The sequence below is a fragment of the Coffea arabica genome, chromosome 1c (genome assembly GCF_036785885.1).
Source record: "Coffea arabica cultivar ET-39 chromosome 1c, Coffea Arabica ET-39 HiFi, whole genome shotgun sequence".
In the NCBI taxonomy this organism is placed as follows: Eukaryota; Viridiplantae; Streptophyta; class Magnoliopsida; order Gentianales; family Rubiaceae; genus Coffea; species Coffea arabica.
The window spans coordinates 11,994,160-12,013,795 of record NC_092310.1 but is presented as its reverse complement, the minus strand read 5'-3'; the positions used below and the strand labels follow the sequence as shown (position 1 = coordinate 12,013,795).

At 39.2% G+C, this 19,636-nt stretch overlaps 1 protein-coding gene across 1 annotated transcript; it reads right to left on the bottom strand.

Moving 5' to 3' along the window:
• Nucleotides 1–5,666: 5,666 nt before the first annotated feature.
• On the bottom strand, nucleotides 5,667–13,259 carry LOC140038974 (uncharacterized). The gene is made up of 4 exons (XM_072084742.1): nucleotides 12,536–13,259; nucleotides 12,219–12,442; nucleotides 10,179–11,840; nucleotides 5,667–5,756 (listed from the first exon to the last, which is right to left on the bottom strand). The coding sequence occupies exons 1-4, from the start codon at nucleotides 13,257–13,259 to the stop codon at nucleotides 5,667–5,669; spliced, it is 2,700 nt and encodes an 899-aa protein (XP_071940843.1).
• Nucleotides 13,260–19,636: the final 6,377 nt, after the last annotated feature.

Below are 19,636 nucleotides of genomic sequence, written 5' to 3'. Positions count from 1 at the left end.
TCAAGTGCAAGTGTGCAAGTGTATGAAAAAATTCATGTATGAAATGATGTAAAAAACAAAGTGTTTGTGTGCGAATGTGTAAAGAAAGTGCATGTGTGAATTTGTATGAAAATCAAAGTGTTTGTGTGTGCAAATGAATGAAGATAGAATAGTACATATATAAGTGAAACTTGAATTTCATTTGTGAAGTAAAGTAAATAAATGATAAAGATGTAGTGAAAAATATGGATGGAGAAATGTAAGAAAAATGTGATTAAAAGAGTATGGAAGTGATAAAAATGAAAGTATGACCCTAGGGGAATGCAACAAGTCGGGTACGGGGGTTGACTTCTAACTTTTCGACTTCGATTTTCCCTTTGATTAGAAGGCGAAACTAGCGTGCTAAGGCTATCGAGTAGCCACACTCGCTCGTTTCCCTTATCGGAAGGGGATTTTCACACAAATGAACCCTAACTAGCATGAGATGCAAGTCCTAAAGTGAAGGGGAAGGGGTTTGAGGAACATGCCAAATGATAAACTAAGGAAATGCATGATATGTGGTGATCATGCACTTAATGAAAAAGGAAAGAAGAGAAAAAAAACCTATTGGGTCTAGCATTGGACTAGCCCATTCTATGAATTCCGACCAGCGTTGGACTAGTGGAAACAATAAAAGAAGCCACAACTAGCGTTGGACTAGTGTGGTGACGTACATTCATCCATTCCATTCATCTATACTACAAAAAGCGAGTAGACATGCGATTCACTTATAAACACGTAGCACATAACACTTAGCATGCTTGACTAGATGCAAAATCCTAATAAAGCGTTTAACATATAACACATAGGCATGCAACCATTACATTTGCTAATTAAAACAAAAGGGAAAGGGAAAATGGACCAAATTACTTGCTATGCCCTATCTATTACAAGCCAAGAGGTGTACACATACCCCATAATGAATAATTTAAATAAAAGTAAAAGTAAATGAAATAAATGCAAGGAATTAAGAAAGCAAAGTAGACATGCATATTCACGTAACACGTAGGAGCACGTAAGAGAGAAGTAAAGAGGATAAAAGAAAGTTATACCTTCCCCTAATGGTAAGCAAATGAAGGAAAATGGCTTCAAAACAATAAAGGGGTCAAGGCATCAATTTAAAAGTAAAGTATAAGCAAAAACATCAAAAACCACCTAATTGCAACTTGAATGAGCTCAAAAAATGCTTAAAGACCAAGAAAACGGAATAACCCGTTCAATTTCCAAATATAGCATCTACTAAAGACCCAAAACAAGCATTACTCGAACATTCAAGTCCAAATAAATCGTTTAAGCACTTCAAAGATCTTAAAAATAAAGGAAAAGTCAAACAATGATTGAAGTTGCAATGATTTTAGGACTTAATTACAAGATACTAGAACATGCTTGGGCTCTTGTGGAACAAAAAGAAACTTAGAAGGATCAAATTGATTAAATGTTCCAATTACTTGGGCCCTAGTGAGTCAAGAGGGGACTTGGGGGTTAAAAATGTAATTTTCAGAGATTAATTCATGCAGTTTTCATGCAAGCTACGTGAAAATCAACATGAGAAACAACATTCTGCAGCAGAAATTTCTGCTGAAAGCTTTCGGCAACCCAGAAGACAACCGTGACTTTCATTTTCTCAACCTTAACACCATTTTGATCGAAAAATCTTCTAACCAACACATTAAAGCATGAATCTAACAACCAAACAAGCAGGTAAATCAAATTCAAAGTGAGTTTCTGCAATATTTTCTCTCATGTTTGCTCAAACGAAACCCAACTCAAACTCACATCTTATTTTCCAAAAAATCAGATCTCAAGCTCACATACATAGCTTTAACTAAGCTGCAAACTATGTCATTACCATCGCCTCAACAGGTAGAAAACTTAGAAGGAAAAAACATGCAAATTCTATGCAATAGCCATGAAACAAGTTTCTGCAATTACTTCACATACTCTAGCAACCGAAGACTGCTGCACTTTTGTTACAAAAACCCACTCAAAGATTGGTGCATTTTCATTTTTTTTTCAAACAGATTTTGGCAAAACTAACGCCAAGCTTGGACAAATTTTATCTAGCAACATCCCCACTTTGAGTCAAACAACATAACTCCCAACTTGATTCCCCAAACAAACCAAAACATATCAGGAACAAACATGCAAGTGCTAGGAAATTTTATGCCAAGAAGATTCAACATTTCTAATCTCATCAAAAATCCAGCAATGTTTAAAAATGGGTTCACAATGTTTAGAGCCGAGCATACAACTTCAAAACCAATCAAACACCACCCCTTTCTACACCTAATTCAGCTAGCGAAAAGAAATGAGCAAACCAGCTTATGTATTGTTGCGAAAAGCTAGGAAAACAGCAAATTATGAAGATGAACTGCAGCAAAAGAAAGAAAACCATCTACGACGAAAATTTCTGTTGCTATGTCGCAACTCCCTTCACATGAACCTCGCACATATAAAGCTCATCAAGCTTATGGGTTTATGAAAAATGCAGCGAAGGAAACAAAATGATAACTCACGGCTAAATGAAAAGTGCAGCTAAGGAACTAAGATGTGCAACTCATGGCTAGATGAAAAGTGCAGCAAAGGAATGACCAAAGGAAACCACGGCTAAATGAAAGTGCAGCAAGGGAACAATTATGAAAGCTCACGTCTAAACTGGAAAAATTCTTTCTCCCTCCCTCGGATAAATTGAAACATTTCCAGCAGCTATGTGTCAACAATTTTGGCCAAATCACTGAATTATGTACTCAAAGCTATCATGCATGACTAATAAATGAAGTTACTATCAATTCTATTCCAAAGCAGGGTCGGTCACCAACAACATTCATCCAAAATTCCAGAATTTGCTCAACTATTTACGGATGACATGCATGCAACAGATTTTTGGTTTCATTCAAATTTCTGGTTTACACACAGCTAAATCATCTCATGCAGGGCTTAATCATCCAGCATTTAGTTAGCTAAACACACAACCAAGTGAGAATCAAACACTTTCCAGCAAATCTCATACTAAAATACCCATACAACTCCCAAAACAACTCCATCAGCTAAGCTGGGAAAATTGGTTTAGCAGTCCAACAACTTCCAATAAAAATTTCCAGCCATGCAACCGAATTTCTGGCCATAAAGTTCACATGCAAAACCAAATAACAAGTTATCTATCAGATTAGATCCAAAACCAAGTTCGAATGTCATCAAAATCACCATCTTACCAGAAATTCATCCAAACTCTCTCTCGGTTAACATGCATGTAAACAGATTCTATATTCTTTCACTATTCTTGCTTAAACAAGGTTGATTAACCTCATGCAAAGAATAATCATCCAGCTATTAACTAACTAACCACACAACTAAGCTCAGATCATCATAAAGTAACAAGTTAAAGCTGAAATTTCTAGTTCAAACTCACGGCATTTCCAATTCTTTTGAAACCCATTTCTGGTAACTCAATTCTTCATCTAAACGTACAACTCTCACATGCATGCCTCTAAACAGCTTCATCTACCCATAATCAATTAGTTCAAGTCTAGAAATTACCTTAGCTTGAAGCCTAAAACACACGACTAGCAGCTGCAAATCCTCCACTCTCGGCTGTCCAGAATTGCAGTCCGCAACTCTCCCTCTCCCTGGCTCAAACTTGCGGCTGGATTGGAGGAAGTTTGACTCTCGGTTCTCTCTCTCCCTCTCTCGGTTGGTCTTGAAGTGAGGCTGGAAGATAAGCTAAGTCCTCACCTCTCTCTCTCTCGTCGTTATTTCCAAAGAAGCTGATCACTTCACAGCTCACGGCATAGGAACAATTGAAATGAGAATGTTATGGTGAGTGGTAATGATTGTAGTGAATTGGAAATGATATAGCGTAGTGGGATGTATATATTGAGGTATTGGGAGTGGAGTGGAGTCGGCAATAACAATGGAAAGTGCTAGGTTGAGAAGTGGAAATGGAACCGGCAGAAATAGAATTGTGATTTTTTGATTTTTTTTTTTGAAATTAATTAAATAAAACTGATAATAAAAATAGATAACAAACAACAAAAACAACAAAAAAGGTAATTTAATTAACATTGGATAGAAACTAAATAAACTAGAATCAACAAAGCACAATTTTTCATTTTTCATCAATTTCCTCTTTTCTTTTTTTTTTTCACAAATTTTACGTTAAAACTTAAAACTAAAACTAAAACTAAAACGTGAACAAAATTAATATGACAAATAATTAGCAAATAAAAGACAAATAAAAAGGTAACAACTAAAATGCAGACAATCTAAAACCAAATCATGAATTAGATGCAACATACAAATTATTTAAAAATTTGGTGTCTACAGTTTGCCCCTCTTTGTTTGAGTTTTGAAAAAACTTGAGACAAAGAAGTAGACACCAAATACTTACCTGTGTTATTCAGCTGCAAAATGATTTGAACGGACAGGAATTTTAAAAACGGGACTGACCCGAACAAGGAATTTAAAACGGGACTGACCCGAACAGGAATTTAAAACGGGACTGGCCCGAACAGGAATCTAAAACGGGACTGACCCGAACAGGAATTTAAAACGGGACTGACCCGAACAAGGATTTAAAACGGGACTGGCCCGAACAGGAATTTAAAACGGGACTGGCCCGAACAGGAATTTAAAACGGGACTGACCCGAACAGGAATTTAAAACGAAACTTCATTGGGGAAGTTTAAACAATGAATTGAGTTTTTTTTTTTTTTTTTTTACCTGAGAATAGTTCAACTTTTGTACCAAGAGGGAAATTTGGATTTCTGTGACTGAAACGATAGCTGATGCTATTTCTTATGATCGAGTCTTGCAAATAACATCGATCCTTGTTTACTGGAAAGTTTTGTCTGACATCGGTTTAGGTGCCAAAAAGAGAGTGGCTGCTTTTGTTTGTAAATGCAACATTCCTGCAAGAAAAGAAGAAATAATGGGTTTGCCACCATTATTTGATCCGGTTTGCCTTGAGAGTCGTGTAAACATGAGTCTTGTGATGCTTTTATTTCTGCTCGGCGGCGCCTGCCTTAAACCTTTCAATTTCTGAGACTGATAAAATGCAGATTTACCACGTCACCCAATCCAGGTGGTAGCTTTGTTGTATGTTACTTCCTGTAACTGATGATTGAATCCCCTATCTTTGCACAAACCTCAGGGTTTATCATTCATTTGAATTTAATGGTAAAAGAATGATGCATGAAAATTAGTATATGCAAGATGATTTCCTATGTTAGGCAAAGATGAGCATGCAAAAGAATGTAGACAATCATAAGCATTCACACACAAATAATTTGAGAAAACCAAGAGGTTTATAAAGATACATTTTGCAAAAGAATATTTGTAAAGAACAAATACAAATTTAACCAACGAATATCATATTCAAAACTTTGGATATTTTCTCTTCGGAATCCGATATTGGCAGAAGTATCACAAATATGAGGAAAACCCCAAATGAACCAGGTCACCGGCTGTTCCTTCTTGAGCTTGTCTGTCGAGAAAACCTACCTTGGCGCCCTTTCGGGTTTTCACCAAGGTTGCCCCCACCCTTTTTGTTGTTTTTTTTTTCTTTTCTTTTCTTTTCTTTCTTTCTTTCCTTTTTTTTTCGAGGCGCCCTTTCGGGTTTTCACCTAGAGAACCATGAAATATCTCGACCATTATCGGCTCAGAAATATGAATTGAAGATTTCTGTCATCAGTAGAATGCATTTCCCTTGTGAGATTAGGCGAAAGCATTATAGACATCACCTGCCAGTTGATTAACAAATTTCCTAATAGAAATGCAGCAAGTGACGAAAACCAGGACTTTGGGCTTTTGTAATGAGATCCGGTAGGGTGTTTTTCAAGAAAGGTTGAGGCTTGAAAGCAGATTTGATACGAGGGGTGAAATAACTTGAGATTGCACCCTTTTGAAAACAACTCCGAAACTGAGGAAAATTTGCCCCAGTTTGATCAGTTTTTCTCTCTTTGCATTTTTCATTGTATTTTCCTCACTTTTTGCATTTTTCTTTGAAAACTAAATTTGCCCCAGTGTAGGGTTTTTTTTTTTTTTTTTTTTTTCCGAAACAAATTTGCCCCAGTGTGGGGTTTGCAATTCTCAAGAGTTATCAAACGAAATTTGTCAATTCTGACGGCTCAAAGGGGACAAGTAGAGATAAAATGTTTTTAGTGTAAAAGAAGATGGCCTGACTTGCATTTTCGCCATTTGCATGAATTTCTAAAGAAAATTTGCATGATCAAATGAAAAACTTTTTGCACATATCTGAGTTGATGGGTTGAGGGAAAACCCGTCCATCCATTTCCGCCAAAATAAGAGCTCCGCCAGGTAATACCTTTTGGATAATGAACGGCCCTTGCCAATTTTGAGCGAACTTGCCTTTAGCTTCATCTTGCATTGACAAAATTCGCTTCAGTACCTTATCACCTTCTTCAAATGCCCGCCGATGGACTTTTTTGTTGTAAGCTCGGGCCACACGTTTTTGATAGCATTGCCCATGACAGATAGCATTGAATCGCTTCTCATCTATCAAAGTCAATTGCTCATGGCGCTGCTTGATCCAATCGGCCTCCTCCAATTTAGCTTCCATAAGGATTCGTAGCGACGGAATTTCAACCTCAGCTGGTAATACAGCTTCCATCCCATACATAAGTGAATATGGCGTTGCCCCAGTCGATGTCCGAATAGAAGTCCGGTACGCCATCAATGCATAAGGCAACTTTTCATGCCAATCGCGATGCTTTTCTGTCATTTTGCGAATAATTTTCTTCAGATTCTTATTTGCGGCTTCTACAGCTCCATTCATCTGAGGCCTATAAATGGCAGAATTGCGGTGTTTGATTTTGAACTGCTCACATAGTCCATCTACCATGTCATTGTTCAGATTCTTAGCATTGTCTGTAATAAGGGTTTCGGGTACTCCAAAACGACAGATGATGTGATCCCTCAAGAAATTGGCCACTACCTTCTTCGTGACATGTTTGAATGACTCCGCTTCAACCCATTTGGTAAAGTACTCGATCGCCACCAATATAAATCGATGTCCATTTGAAGCGGGAGGATCGATTGTACCAATCACGTCCATACCCCACATTAAACAGGGCCATGGGGCGGTCATGCTATGCAGTTCAGTGGGTGGAGCGCGTATAATGTCACCGTGCATTTGGCATTTTATACATCTCCGGACAAAATCTATACAATCATGCTCCATGGTAAGCCAGAAGTATCCGATTCTCATGATTTTTTTCGCTAGCAAATGGCCGTTCATGTGAGGTCCACAAACGCCACTATGCACCTCTTTCATCATATGTTGAGCTTCATCTTCATCAATGCACCTTAAAAGGTTCAAATCTGAGGTTCTTTTGTATAACACTTCTCCATTTAAGAAAAATTTTGAAGCCATTCTACGCAGAAAATTCTTGTCCTTTGTATTAGCATGCAGAGGGTAAGACCCAGTTTTAAGAAACTCCTTAAGATCACTATACCAAGGAACATTGTCAAAAGACTCATCTGCAACCCAGCAGTGGGCAGGCTTGTCTTGAAGTTGAATTTGGATTGGTTCGATCTTTAATTCATCTGGATACTGGATCATGGAAGCCAAGGTGGCCAAAGCATCAGCAAATGCGTTTCGGGCTCGAGGGAGATGTCTGAATTCCAAATTTTGAAATTGCTTGGCCAGAGTGAGCAGACTACAATGGTAGGGTAGAATTTTTGAATCTTTGGTTATCCACTGCTTCAAAGTTTGGTTCACGAGCAAATCTGAATCACTGAAAGCTATCAACTCTTTGATTTCCATTTCTAAAGCCATTTTGAGACCAAAAATACAGGCTTCATATTCAGCCATGTTGTTTGTGCAGGCAAATTGCAATTTGGCAGCGGCAGGGTAATGTTTCCCTTCGGGTGAAACCAGAACGGCTCCAATTCCAACTCCGAGAGAATTCGAAGCTCCATCGAAGAAAAGCCTCCATTCAGGGCTTTGTTCACTCATATCATCTGTAGCGCCTACGAATAAAACTTTCTCATCAGGGAAATAAGTATGAAGTGGCTGATAATCATCATCCCTTGGATTTTCCGCCAAATGATCAGCTATAGCTTGCCCCTTGACCGCCTTTTGTGAAGTGAAAACAATGTCGAACTCTGATAGAATTATCTGCCATTTGGCCAGGCGTCCGGTTAACATCGGCTTCTCCAAAAGAAACTTCAGAGGATCAGATCGGGAAATAAGATAAGTGGTATGGCTCAACAAGTAGTGTCTCAACTTTTGAGCCGCCCAGGCCAATGCACAACAGCTTTTCTCAATGAATGAATAATTAGCCTCGTACTGCGTGAACTTCTTACTTAGATAGTAAATGGCTTGTTCTTTCCTTCCAGAGTCATCGTGCTGACCTAGAACACACCCTACTGCTCCATCGAGTACAGGTAAATACATAATCAAAGGTCGGCCCGGTTTGGGTGGCACTAAGACTGGTGGATGCAACAAATAATCTTTAATCTTGTCGAAAGCCTGTTGACACTCCTCATTCCAATACAACGGCACATTCTTTCTCAATAATTTGAACAACGGCTCGCATGTGGCAGTTAGTTGGCCGATGAACCTCCCAATAAAATTAATCTTCCCTAAGAAGCTTTTCACGTCCTTCTGAGTTTTTGGCACTGGCATATCTCGAATTGCTTTGATTTTGACTGGATCTATCTCTATGCCCTTCTTGCTGACAATGAAACCCAACAGCTTACCCGCAGGTGCTCCGAAGGCGCATTTTGCAGGATTTAGCTTCAAATTGTACTTCCGTAACCTCCCGAATAATTTCTTCAGATCAACCAAGTGGTCCTCTGCCCTTTTAGACTTGATTATAATATCATCCACGTAGACCTCCATCTCCCGGTGGATCATATCATGAAATAGGGTTGTCATGGTCCTCTGATATGTTGCTCCAGCATTCTTTAAACCGAAAGGCATGACTCGGTAGCAAAAGGTACCCCAAGGGGTAATGAAAGCAGTCTTCTCCCTATCCTCCTCTGCCATCAAAATTTGGTGGTAGCCAGCAAAACAATCACAAAAGGATTCAATCTCATGTCCGGCAGTATTGTCTAAGAGAATGTGAATGTTTGGTAGAGGGAAATCATCTTTAGGATTGGCTTTATTAAGGTCTCTATAATCAACGCAAACTCGCACCTCTCCATTCTTTTTTGGAACAGGGACTGGATTCGAAAGCCAAATTGGGTAATGGGAAACAATGATAATGTTGGCTTTGAGTTGTTTTTCAATTTGCTCTTTTATTTTGAGGCTCATATCTGGTTTGAATTTTCTGGGTTTTTGCTTTACGGGTGGAAAAGAAGGGTCTGTGGGTAACCTATGCACTACTACGTCAGTTGAAATGCCAGTCATATCATCATAGGACCACGCAAATACATCCTGGAACATGGTCAAGAATTCAAGCATCTCATTTTTCTGTCTTTCACTCAAATGAATACTAATTTGAACCTCCTTAACTTCATCCTCAGTGCCAATGTTAACCTTTTCTGTTTCTTCCAGGTTCGGTTTTGGTTTTTCCTCATATTGTTCAAGGTCCTTTGCAAAAGAATCGAATACTTCCTCATTATCACTCTCGCTTTGGAGCTCGGATTCACAGACCTCCAAGTCGTGAGTGATATAGAGATTGCCATTATCGAATTCCAGAATTGTGATATCCAAAGGGTCAAATAATTTTATTTTTGGCCATCTGAAAGAATTAACGAATGTGGGATAATAAGCAAATAAGCATACAACAAACAAATGGTCAAGCAATACAACGAAAATATAAACAAATGAATAAACAAAACAACATGACAAGAACAACTTGTACATTTTCATAAAACCTTTGATTGAAAGCAAATGGAAATGAAAACTTAACAATATTTACATGCGAAAATGTTAGTCAAAAAGTAAAATTGTTTTCATTGGCTATTTACAGATGCAACTTTTCATGAATTCACATGAATGAAAAACCCCTTTCAGTTTACCGAAACTCCTTCCGAACGGGCAGGAACTCGGCTGTCCAATTGGGAATTGATCCTTCGGGGATGTCAGGAAATTCAGCTTCGCCTGGAACACTATCTTCAAATGTTGCCCCAACGAACAATCGGGCCAAACTAGCTTCAATTTCGTCAACTGGGTTGATTTCTGACATGATCACCTCGGCTGGTCGTGGGAAAGTATAATGCAGGGGTGGAATGTCAAGAGCTCTTTGTCTTCCTTCTTTCTCCGCTTTCTTGCGCTCCTTCATTTCTCTGATATCCTTAGCAGTCGGTCGGAAGCCTAAACCAAACGAATCCTTTTTCTCAATAATCTCCACTGGCTTCGAAATTCCTTGCAGATCTCGTCCCAGCCCTTTGTCAAATTCATAGCCTCCACGGATCATTTCTTCAGCCATCATGACACTGGCCCTTGATAGAGCTTGCTCCTCCTTTGTTATCCAACTGACGGAGACAATATCAGATGTGCTATGAGGGGTCACTGTGGAGCTTCGGCTACCCTCTTCTTTGGACTCGGAATCGGTGATTACAAGGCAATCCTCTTCGGCAAATATAGTTATCAGCTTGTCGTTTACTACAAATTTCAGCAACTGATGCAATGAAGACGGCACAGCTCCGGACTTATGAATCCAGGGCCTTCCAAGCAAAACGTTGTAAACACTAGGAAAGTGCATGACTTGGCAGGTTATTTGAAATTGTGCGGGTCCCATCTCGACCACTAAGTCTACTTCTCCTATTGGCTCTCTTTGTGCTCCATCAAAACCTCGGACTACGGTCCCTGAAGGCCTCAGCTTGATGTCTTGCAATCCTAGCTTCTCCAAGGTGCTCCAAGGACAGATATTAAGCGCAGATCCGTTGTCAATCAACACCTTCGGCAGCATTTTTCCGTTGCACCTTACAACTATGTACAGGGCCTTATTATGTCCAATGCCCTCCGCCGGCAATTCCTCGTCAGAGAAAGTGATTTGCTTGGTAAATAACACATTTCCAACTACATGAGAGAAATTATCAACTGAAATGTCCTTAGGGATTTGAGCTTTGGTCAACACCTCGATCAGCGCGTCCCTATGCATATCTGAAGAGAAGAGTAGATCCAACATGGATATCTGGGCAGGCGACTTACTTAGCTTCTCAACTACATTGTACTCACTTCTCTGAAGTCTCTTAAGGAAATCCAAGGCTTCTTTCTCGGTGATTGTTGGTTTGACGAGCGGCTCGGAGTTATTTGCTTGAATCGGAATGGTATTTTCAAATGGACTCGCAACCTTTCCTGATCTGGTGCCCACTGACACTTCCTTTTTAGCAATTGACTTTTCCCCAATCCGTACGTCAGGTTCATCATAATTCCATGGCACTTGTTGCAGGCTTAAAACAGGCTCTTGCTGCGGGAATTCAATAACCACCGGCTCCAAAGCCTCACTCTCGGCTGGCGTGAGATCCAAAATAAAGGGCTTTTCGTCCTCTTCAAGTGGCAATTCTATGACAAAGGGTTGGTCTGTGACCCCAAACACTTTAGCTTCCCTTGTCAATTCTTTGACCGGTTCCACATACTCCGTATCATCCAGAATAACCCCAATGATATTGGCATGTTCCGGTAAAGGGTTCCTATTTACGTTCGGCCCTTGTGACTCCCTTTTTCTGATCACGATTTCTCCAGCTTCAATCATATCTTGAACTTTATGCTTGAGGGCCTTGCAATCAATGGTTGAATGTCCGGGTGCCCCTGAATGATAAGCACAAACAGCTTGCGGGTTATACCACGCGGGCATGCCATATGGATAGGTAGGAGGGGGCACCGTACCAATTTTCCCGGCAGCCTTCAACTGGTCATACAATTAGTTCAGAGGCCTGCCTAAACTGGTAAATGTACGGCTAGGTGGTCGGTTGTAAGGTTCAGGAGGTTGAGGGTGATTGTAAACAGGTCTATTTGGTGGAGGAAATCTTGGGTTATATGGAGGGCGATGTCTGTTTTGGGGTGGATTTGGTTGAGAAATTTGAAAAGGGGCTGAAGGTGGGTTAGGATAGCTTGGGCGGGGTCTAGGGTGGTGGATGTTGGTGGTATATACAGGATGCGGATTTGAGTAGTAAGGGTAATGTGGTTGGTAGGTAGGATTGTGTTGATATCGGGGTCTGGGTGAAGGGTTTTGGTTCCAGATAAAGGTTGCCTCCCCCTCCTTCTTTTTGAACGACGGCTTTCTTACATTGCTTCCTTGACTTTGCAAAGCATCCAACTGGGATTTGAGAGCAGAGACGTTGACAATTTTCCCGGCTCTTACAAAGTCATCAAATTCTTCCAGTTTATTCACAATTGCAGCAAAAGAACAACCAGTCATACGGAAAATTTCTTCAAAATACGGAGGGTCATGTGCCTTTATAAATGTGCGAATAATTTCATCCTCAGTCATCGGAGGCTCCACTTTCGTAGCTATCTTTCTCCATCTTTTAGCATATGTCTTATGATCTTCAGATGGTCGCCTCTTTGTTCCTTCCAAAGTAGTTCGGGTTGGTGCCAGCTCACAGTTATACTCGTATTGTCTGATAAAAGCGTTGGACAGATCGAGCCAGGTCTTCACTTCCTCTGGCTTTAAATTCGAGTACCAATCAAGGGCGTCCCCTTCTAAGCTCTCTGGAAATAATCTCAACGGCAAGTTCTCATCATCCACTGGCTTGCCCAACTTGTTGGCAAACAAGCGCAAGTGTGTCTTAGGGTTACCCGTTCCATCATATTTGTTGAACTTCGGGGTCTTGAACCCTACGGGCAGCTGTACATTTGAAAATAGGCATAAATCATCATAGTCCAACACTCCTGGCTTGCTTAAACTTTGGCTTTTCCGGATAAACTCATCGAAACGATCTAGTCGCTTAAGCAACTTCATGTCCACTGGGGCAGACGACTCTCCCACTTCCGGCTTAGTTTGAATGGTGTGTTCTGGCACAAATGGTTCTGCAGTAGTTTGATAAAAAGCTTGTTGGTCTGGAAGTATGTTGGGAACACCCTGAGGCTGATAGCCTGGCCCGTAAGGAGGATAGAACGGAGGATTTTGGGCATAAGCATATTGCGGGTTGACAATTCCCTCAAACGTGGTTTGAATTGGCGGAATAACAAATGGTAACGTGGTCTGGCTGGGAGGAATAACAAATGGTTCAGATTGTGGTTGTGTGACGGGCACAGGCTCAGGTTGTACTCCGCTACTAACGAGTTCGTCGATTAACCTCTTTTGAGCGGCCATTTCGGATGCCATTTCCCCAAATTTTGCGAGTAATTCAGTCAACTGAACCCCAGGACTTGCGGCCTCCGGCTGGGTAGTTGCAACGGCCTTATCGGATGATTCTGGTTGAGTACTCATGTCTACACGATTCCTTTGGGCTCTACTTCGGGATCGCGTAATAATGGGGCTTTTCCGAAAAGCTATTTTGAAAATTGACCTGAGAATGCAAAAGGCTTCTTTAGATAAACCAATCGTTACTGAATTTCTGCAATTTATTCAAAAGAAAAAAAGAAAAAAAAAAGAAAAAGACATGAGTTAGTAATTATTTGAACAATTCGGATGCATGTCCTATTTGGGGGGCCCTTTTTGTGCCAAGGGTAGGCCTAAAAATGGTATGGCATTAATTTATGAACAAGATATATCACAATTTTCACATGTGCAATAGCCTATCTACAAGGGTAGGTTTCTAAAAAAAGTCATGCCAGACCTCTTATTTGCTAGGGTTTGTGAATGCAATTGGGACACAAAACCAAGAAAAGTTAACTCAGTCCGATAAATACACATAACACATTGTAGCAACAAAATCAACACAAGGAAATAAAGCAATAAAAAGAAGAAAGGGGTTGGACCCCTCCCCTCGTGAATAGTGTCCCTAATAGGGTATGGCTGACTCTACCCTAGGCAAGCTAAAATGGATGCATGAGGTTAGGGTTTACTAATGCATCTAGACTCGATAAGCTCAGGTCCCCCGAGCCTTCAGACTTGGAAACCAAGGGTCAAGAACCAACGCGAGGCTCTAGGGTGACCCATACCTCCCAAAAATGCAATGCAAGCGCGAGATAACAAGTAAACATTCACTCAAACATACATTCGTGAGTCGAGGGATTGGTTTGATTACGTACATAAGACAAAAGGTCCTAAAAATAAAAAATGCAATCCTAATATCCACATGCCATGCATAGAAAGGGTAGAAAAAAAAGAAACAAATGGTTAAGTCAAAATGCTTGGACCCACTTAGGAATTCCCCAGTGGAGTCGCCAACTGTCGCGCCCCATTTTTTGGAAAAATAAAATGATTGCTTTTGGGATTTTATTGGTTTGGAAAAAGTGAATTTTTTGATAAAAATAAAAATGGGTTTAAATGGGACTTTTGAAAATGCGACGATTTGACCCAAGAAAATAGTTCAAAAAGGGTTTTTTATATGAAAAATGGAGTCGCCACTTAGTATAGAGTTAGGGTGTACCAAGTCACCCAAAAAGTGAAATTTTTAAGGAAAAAAGTAAGAAACCCTTTTGAACGACTCCTAGTCTACGCAAACAAAGAAAAAGGTTCGGGAGTCACATTTGACGAAGGGGAAGGCAAGGATAAAAATCCAAGGCACCCCTTCGACCTAGCCAAGGCTAGTTGCGTGATTTAACCCTTATTTTCCTAATTTTTTCTACCCAAAGTATGTATTCACAATTTGGACAAAGACTAATGAATGAGAAATGCAATCCTAAATTCTACGATGTCTCTCGTGAGGTTTTTGGTCCCAAACCACATGAATTGTGACGGCCAATAAAGGGAAACCTCATAGAGGTCGATTGATGCAAATGGTGACTCAAGTGCAAGTGTGCAAGTGTATGAAAAAATTCATGTATGAAATGATGTAAAAAACAAAGTGTTTGTGTGCGAATGTGTAAAGAAAGTGCATGTGTGAATTTGTATGAAAATCAAAGTGTTTGTGTGTGCAAATGAATGAAGATAGAATAGTACATATATAAGTGAAACTTGAATTTCATTTGTGAAGTAAAGTAAATAAATGATAAAGATGTAGTGAAAAATATGGATGGAGAAATGTAAGAAAAATGTGATTAAAAGAGTATGGAAGTGATAAAAATGAAAGTATGACCCTAGGGGAATGCAACAAGTCGGGTACGGGGGTTGACTTCTAACTTTTCGACTTCGATTTTCCCTTTGATTAGAAGGCGAAACTAGCGTGCTAAGGCTATCGAGTAGCCACACTCGCTCGTTTCCCTTATCGGAAGGGGATTTTCACACAAATGAACCCTAACTAGCATGAGATGCAAGTCCTAAAGTGAAGGGGAAGGGGTTTGAGGAACATGCCAAATGATAAACTAAGGAAATGCATGATATGTGGTGATCATGCACTTAATGAAAAAGGAAAGAAGAGAAAAAAAACCTATTGGGTCTAGCATTGGACTAGCCCATTCTATGAATTCCGACCAGCGTTGGACTAGTGGAAACAATAAAAGAAGCCACAACTAGCGTTGGACTAGTGTGGTGACGTACATTCATCCATTCCATTCATCTATACTACAAAAAGCGAGTAGACATGCGATTCACTTATAAACACGTAGCACATAACACTTAGCATGCTTGACTAGATGCAAAATCCTAATAAAGCGTTTAACATATAACACATAGGCATGCAACCATTACATTTGCTAATTAAAACAAAAGGGAAAGGGAAAATGGACCAAATTACTTGCTATGCCCTATCTATTACAAGCCAAGAGGTGTACACATACCCCATAATGAATAATTTAAATAAAAGTAAAAGTAAATGAAATAAATGCAAGGAATTAAGAAAGCAAAGTAGACATGCATATTCACGTAACACGTAGGAGCACGTAAGAGAGAAGTAAAGAGGATAAAAGAAAGTTATACCTTCCCCTAATGGTAAGCAAATGAAGGAAAATGGCTTCAAAACAATAAAGGGGTCAAGGCATCAATTTAAAAGTAAAGTATAAGCAAAAACATCAAAAACCACCTAATTGCAACTTGAATGAGCTCAAAAAATGCTTAAAGACCAAGAAAACGGAATAACCCGTTCAATTTCCAAATATAGCATCTACTAAAGACCCAAAACAAGCATTACTCGAACATTCAAGTCCAAATAAATCGTTTAAGCACTTCAAAGATCTTAAAAATAAAGGAAAAGTCAAACAATGATTGAAGTTGCAATGATTTTAGGACTTAATTACAAGATACTAGAACATGCTTGGGCTCTTGTGGAACAAAAAGAAACTTAGAAGGATCAAATTGATTAAATGTTCCAATTACTTGGGCCCTAGTGAGTCAAGAGGGGACTTGGGGGTTAAAAATGTAATTTTCAGAGATTAATTCATGCAGTTTTCATGCAAGCTACGTGAAAATCAACATGAGAAACAACATTCTGCAGCAGAAATTTCTGCTGAAAGCTTTCGGCAACCCAGAAGACAACCGTGACTTTCATTTTCTCAACCTTAACACCATTTTGATCGAAAAATCTTCTAACCAACACATTAAAGCATGAATCTAACAACCAAACAAGCAGGTAAATCAAATTCAAAGTGAGTTTCTGCAATATTTTCTCTCATGTTTGCTCAAACGAAACCCAACTCAAACTCACATCTTATTTTCCAAAAAATCAGATCTCAAGCTCACATACATAGCTTTAACTAAGCTGCAAACTATGTCATTACCATCGCCTCAACAGGTAGAAAACTTAGAAGGAAAAAACATGCAAATTCTATGCAATAGCCATGAAACAAGTTTCTGCAATTACTTCACATACTCTAGCAACCGAAGACTGCTGCACTTTTGTTACAAAAACCCACTCAAAGATTGGTGCATTTTCATTTTTTTTTCAAACAGATTTTGGCAAAACTAACGCCAAGCTTGGACAAATTTTATCTAGCAACATCCCCACTTTGAGTCAAACAACATAACTCCCAACTTGATTCCCCAAACAAACCAAAACATATCAGGAACAAACATGCAAGTGCTAGGAAATTTTATGCCAAGAAGATTCAACATTTCTAATCTCATCAAAAATCCAGCAATGTTTAAAAATGGGTTCACAATGTTTAGAGCCGAGCATACAACTTCAAAACCAATCAAACACCACCCCTTTCTACACCTAATTCAGCTAGCGAAAAGAAATGAGCAAACCAGCTTATGTATTGTTGCGAAAAGCTAGGAAAACAGCAAATTATGAAGATGAACTGCAGCAAAAGAAAGAAAACCATCTACGACGAAAATTTCTGTTGCTATGTCGCAACTCCCTTCACATGAACCTCGCACATATAAAGCTCATCAAGCTTATGGGTTTATGAAAAATGCAGCGAAGGAAACAAAATGATAACTCACGGCTAAATGAAAAGTGCAGCTAAGGAACTAAGATGTGCAACTCATGGCTAGATGAAAAGTGCAGCAAAGGAATGACCAAAGGAAACCACGGCTAAATGAAAGTGCAGCAAGGGAACAATTATGAAAGCTCACGTCTAAACTGGAAAAATTCTTTCTCCCTCCCTCGGATAAATTGAAACATTTCCAGCAGCTATGTGTCAACAATTTTGGCCAAATCACTGAATTATGTACTCAAAGCTATCATGCATGACTAATAAATGAAGTTACTATCAATTCTATTCCAAAGCAGGGTCGGTCACCAACAACATTCATCCAAAATTCCAGAATTTGCTCAACTATTTACGGATGACATGCATGCAACAGATTTTTGGTTTCATTCAAATTTCTGGTTTACACACAGCTAAATCATCTCATGCAGGGCTTAATCATCCAGCATTTAGTTAGCTAAACACACAACCAAGTGAGAATCAAACACTTTCCAGCAAATCTCATACTAAAATACCCATACAACTCCCAAAACAACTCCATCAGCTAAGCTGGGAAAATTGGTTTAGCAGTCCAACAACTTCCAATAAAAATTTCCAGCCATGCAACCGAATTTCTGGCCATAAAGTTCACATGCAAAACCAAATAACAAGTTATCTATCAGATTAGATCCAAAACCAAGTTCGAATGTCATCAAAATCACCATCTTACCAGAAATTCATCCAAACTCTCTCTCGGTTAACATGCATGTAAACAGATTCTATATTCTTTCACTATTCTTGCTTAAACAAGGTTGATTAACCTCATGCAAAGAATAATCATCCAGCTATTAACTAACTAACCACACAACTAAGCTCAGATCATCATAAAGTAACAAGTTAAAGCTGAAATTTCTAGTTCAAACTCACGGCATTTCCAATTCTTTTGAAACCCATTTCTGGTAACTCAATTCTTCATCTAAACGTACAACTCTCACATGCATGCCTCTAAACAGCTTCATCTACCCATAATCAATTAGTTCAAGTCTAGAAATTACCTTAGCTTGAAGCCTAAAACACACGACTAGCAGCTGCAAATCCTCCACTCTCGGCTGTCCAGAATTGCAGTCCGCAACTCTCCCTCTCCCTGGCTCAAACTTGCGGCTGGATTGGAGGAAGTTTGACTCTCGGTTCTCTCTCTCCCTCTCTCGGTTGGTCTTGAAGTGAGGCTGGAAGATAAGCTAAGTCCTCACCTCTCTCTCTCTCGTCGTTATTTCCAAAGAAGCTGATCACTTCACAGCTCACGGCATAGGAACAATTGAAATGAGAATGTTATGGTGAGTGGTAATGATTGTAGTGAATTGGAAATGATATAGCGTAGTGGGATGTATATATTGAGGTATTGGGAGTGGAGTGGAGTCGGCAATAACAATGGAAAGTGCTAGGTTGAGAAGTGGAAATGGAACCGGCAGAAATAGAATTGTGATTTTTTGATTTTTTTTTTTGAAATTAATTAAATAAAACTGATAATAAAAATAGATAACAAACAACAAAAACAACAAAAAAGGTAATTTAATTAACATTGGATAGAAACTAAATAAACTAGAATCAACAAAGCACAATTTTTCATTTTTCATCAATTTCCTCTTTTCTTTTTTTTTTTCACAAATTTTACGTTAAAACTTAAAACTAAAACTAAAACTAAAACGTGAACAAAATTAATATGACAAATAATTAGCAAATAAAAGACAAATAAAAAGGTAACAACTAAAATGCAGACAATCTAAAACCAAATCATGAATTAGATGCAACATACAAATTATTTAAAAATTTGGTGTCTACAGTTTGCCCCTCTTTGTTTGAGTTTTGAAAAAACTTGAGACAAAGAAGTAGACACCAAATACTTACCTGTGTTATTCAGCTGCAAAATGATTTGAACGGACAGGAATTTTAAAAACGGGACTGACCCGAACAAGGAATTTAAAACGGGACTGACCCGAACAGGAATTTAAAACGGGACTGGCCCGAACAGGAATCTAAAACGGGACTGACCCGAACAGGAATTTAAAACGGGACTGACCCGAACAAGGATTTAAAACGGGACTGGCCCGAACAGGAATTTAAAACGGGACTGGCCCGAACAGGAATTTAAAACGGGACTGACCCGAACAGGAATTTAAAACGAAACTTCATTGGGGAAGTTTAAACAATGAATTGAGTTTTTTTTTTTTTTTTTTTACCTGAGAATAGTTCAACTTTTGTACCAAGAGGGAAATTTGGATTTCTGTGACTGAAACGATAGCTGATGCTATT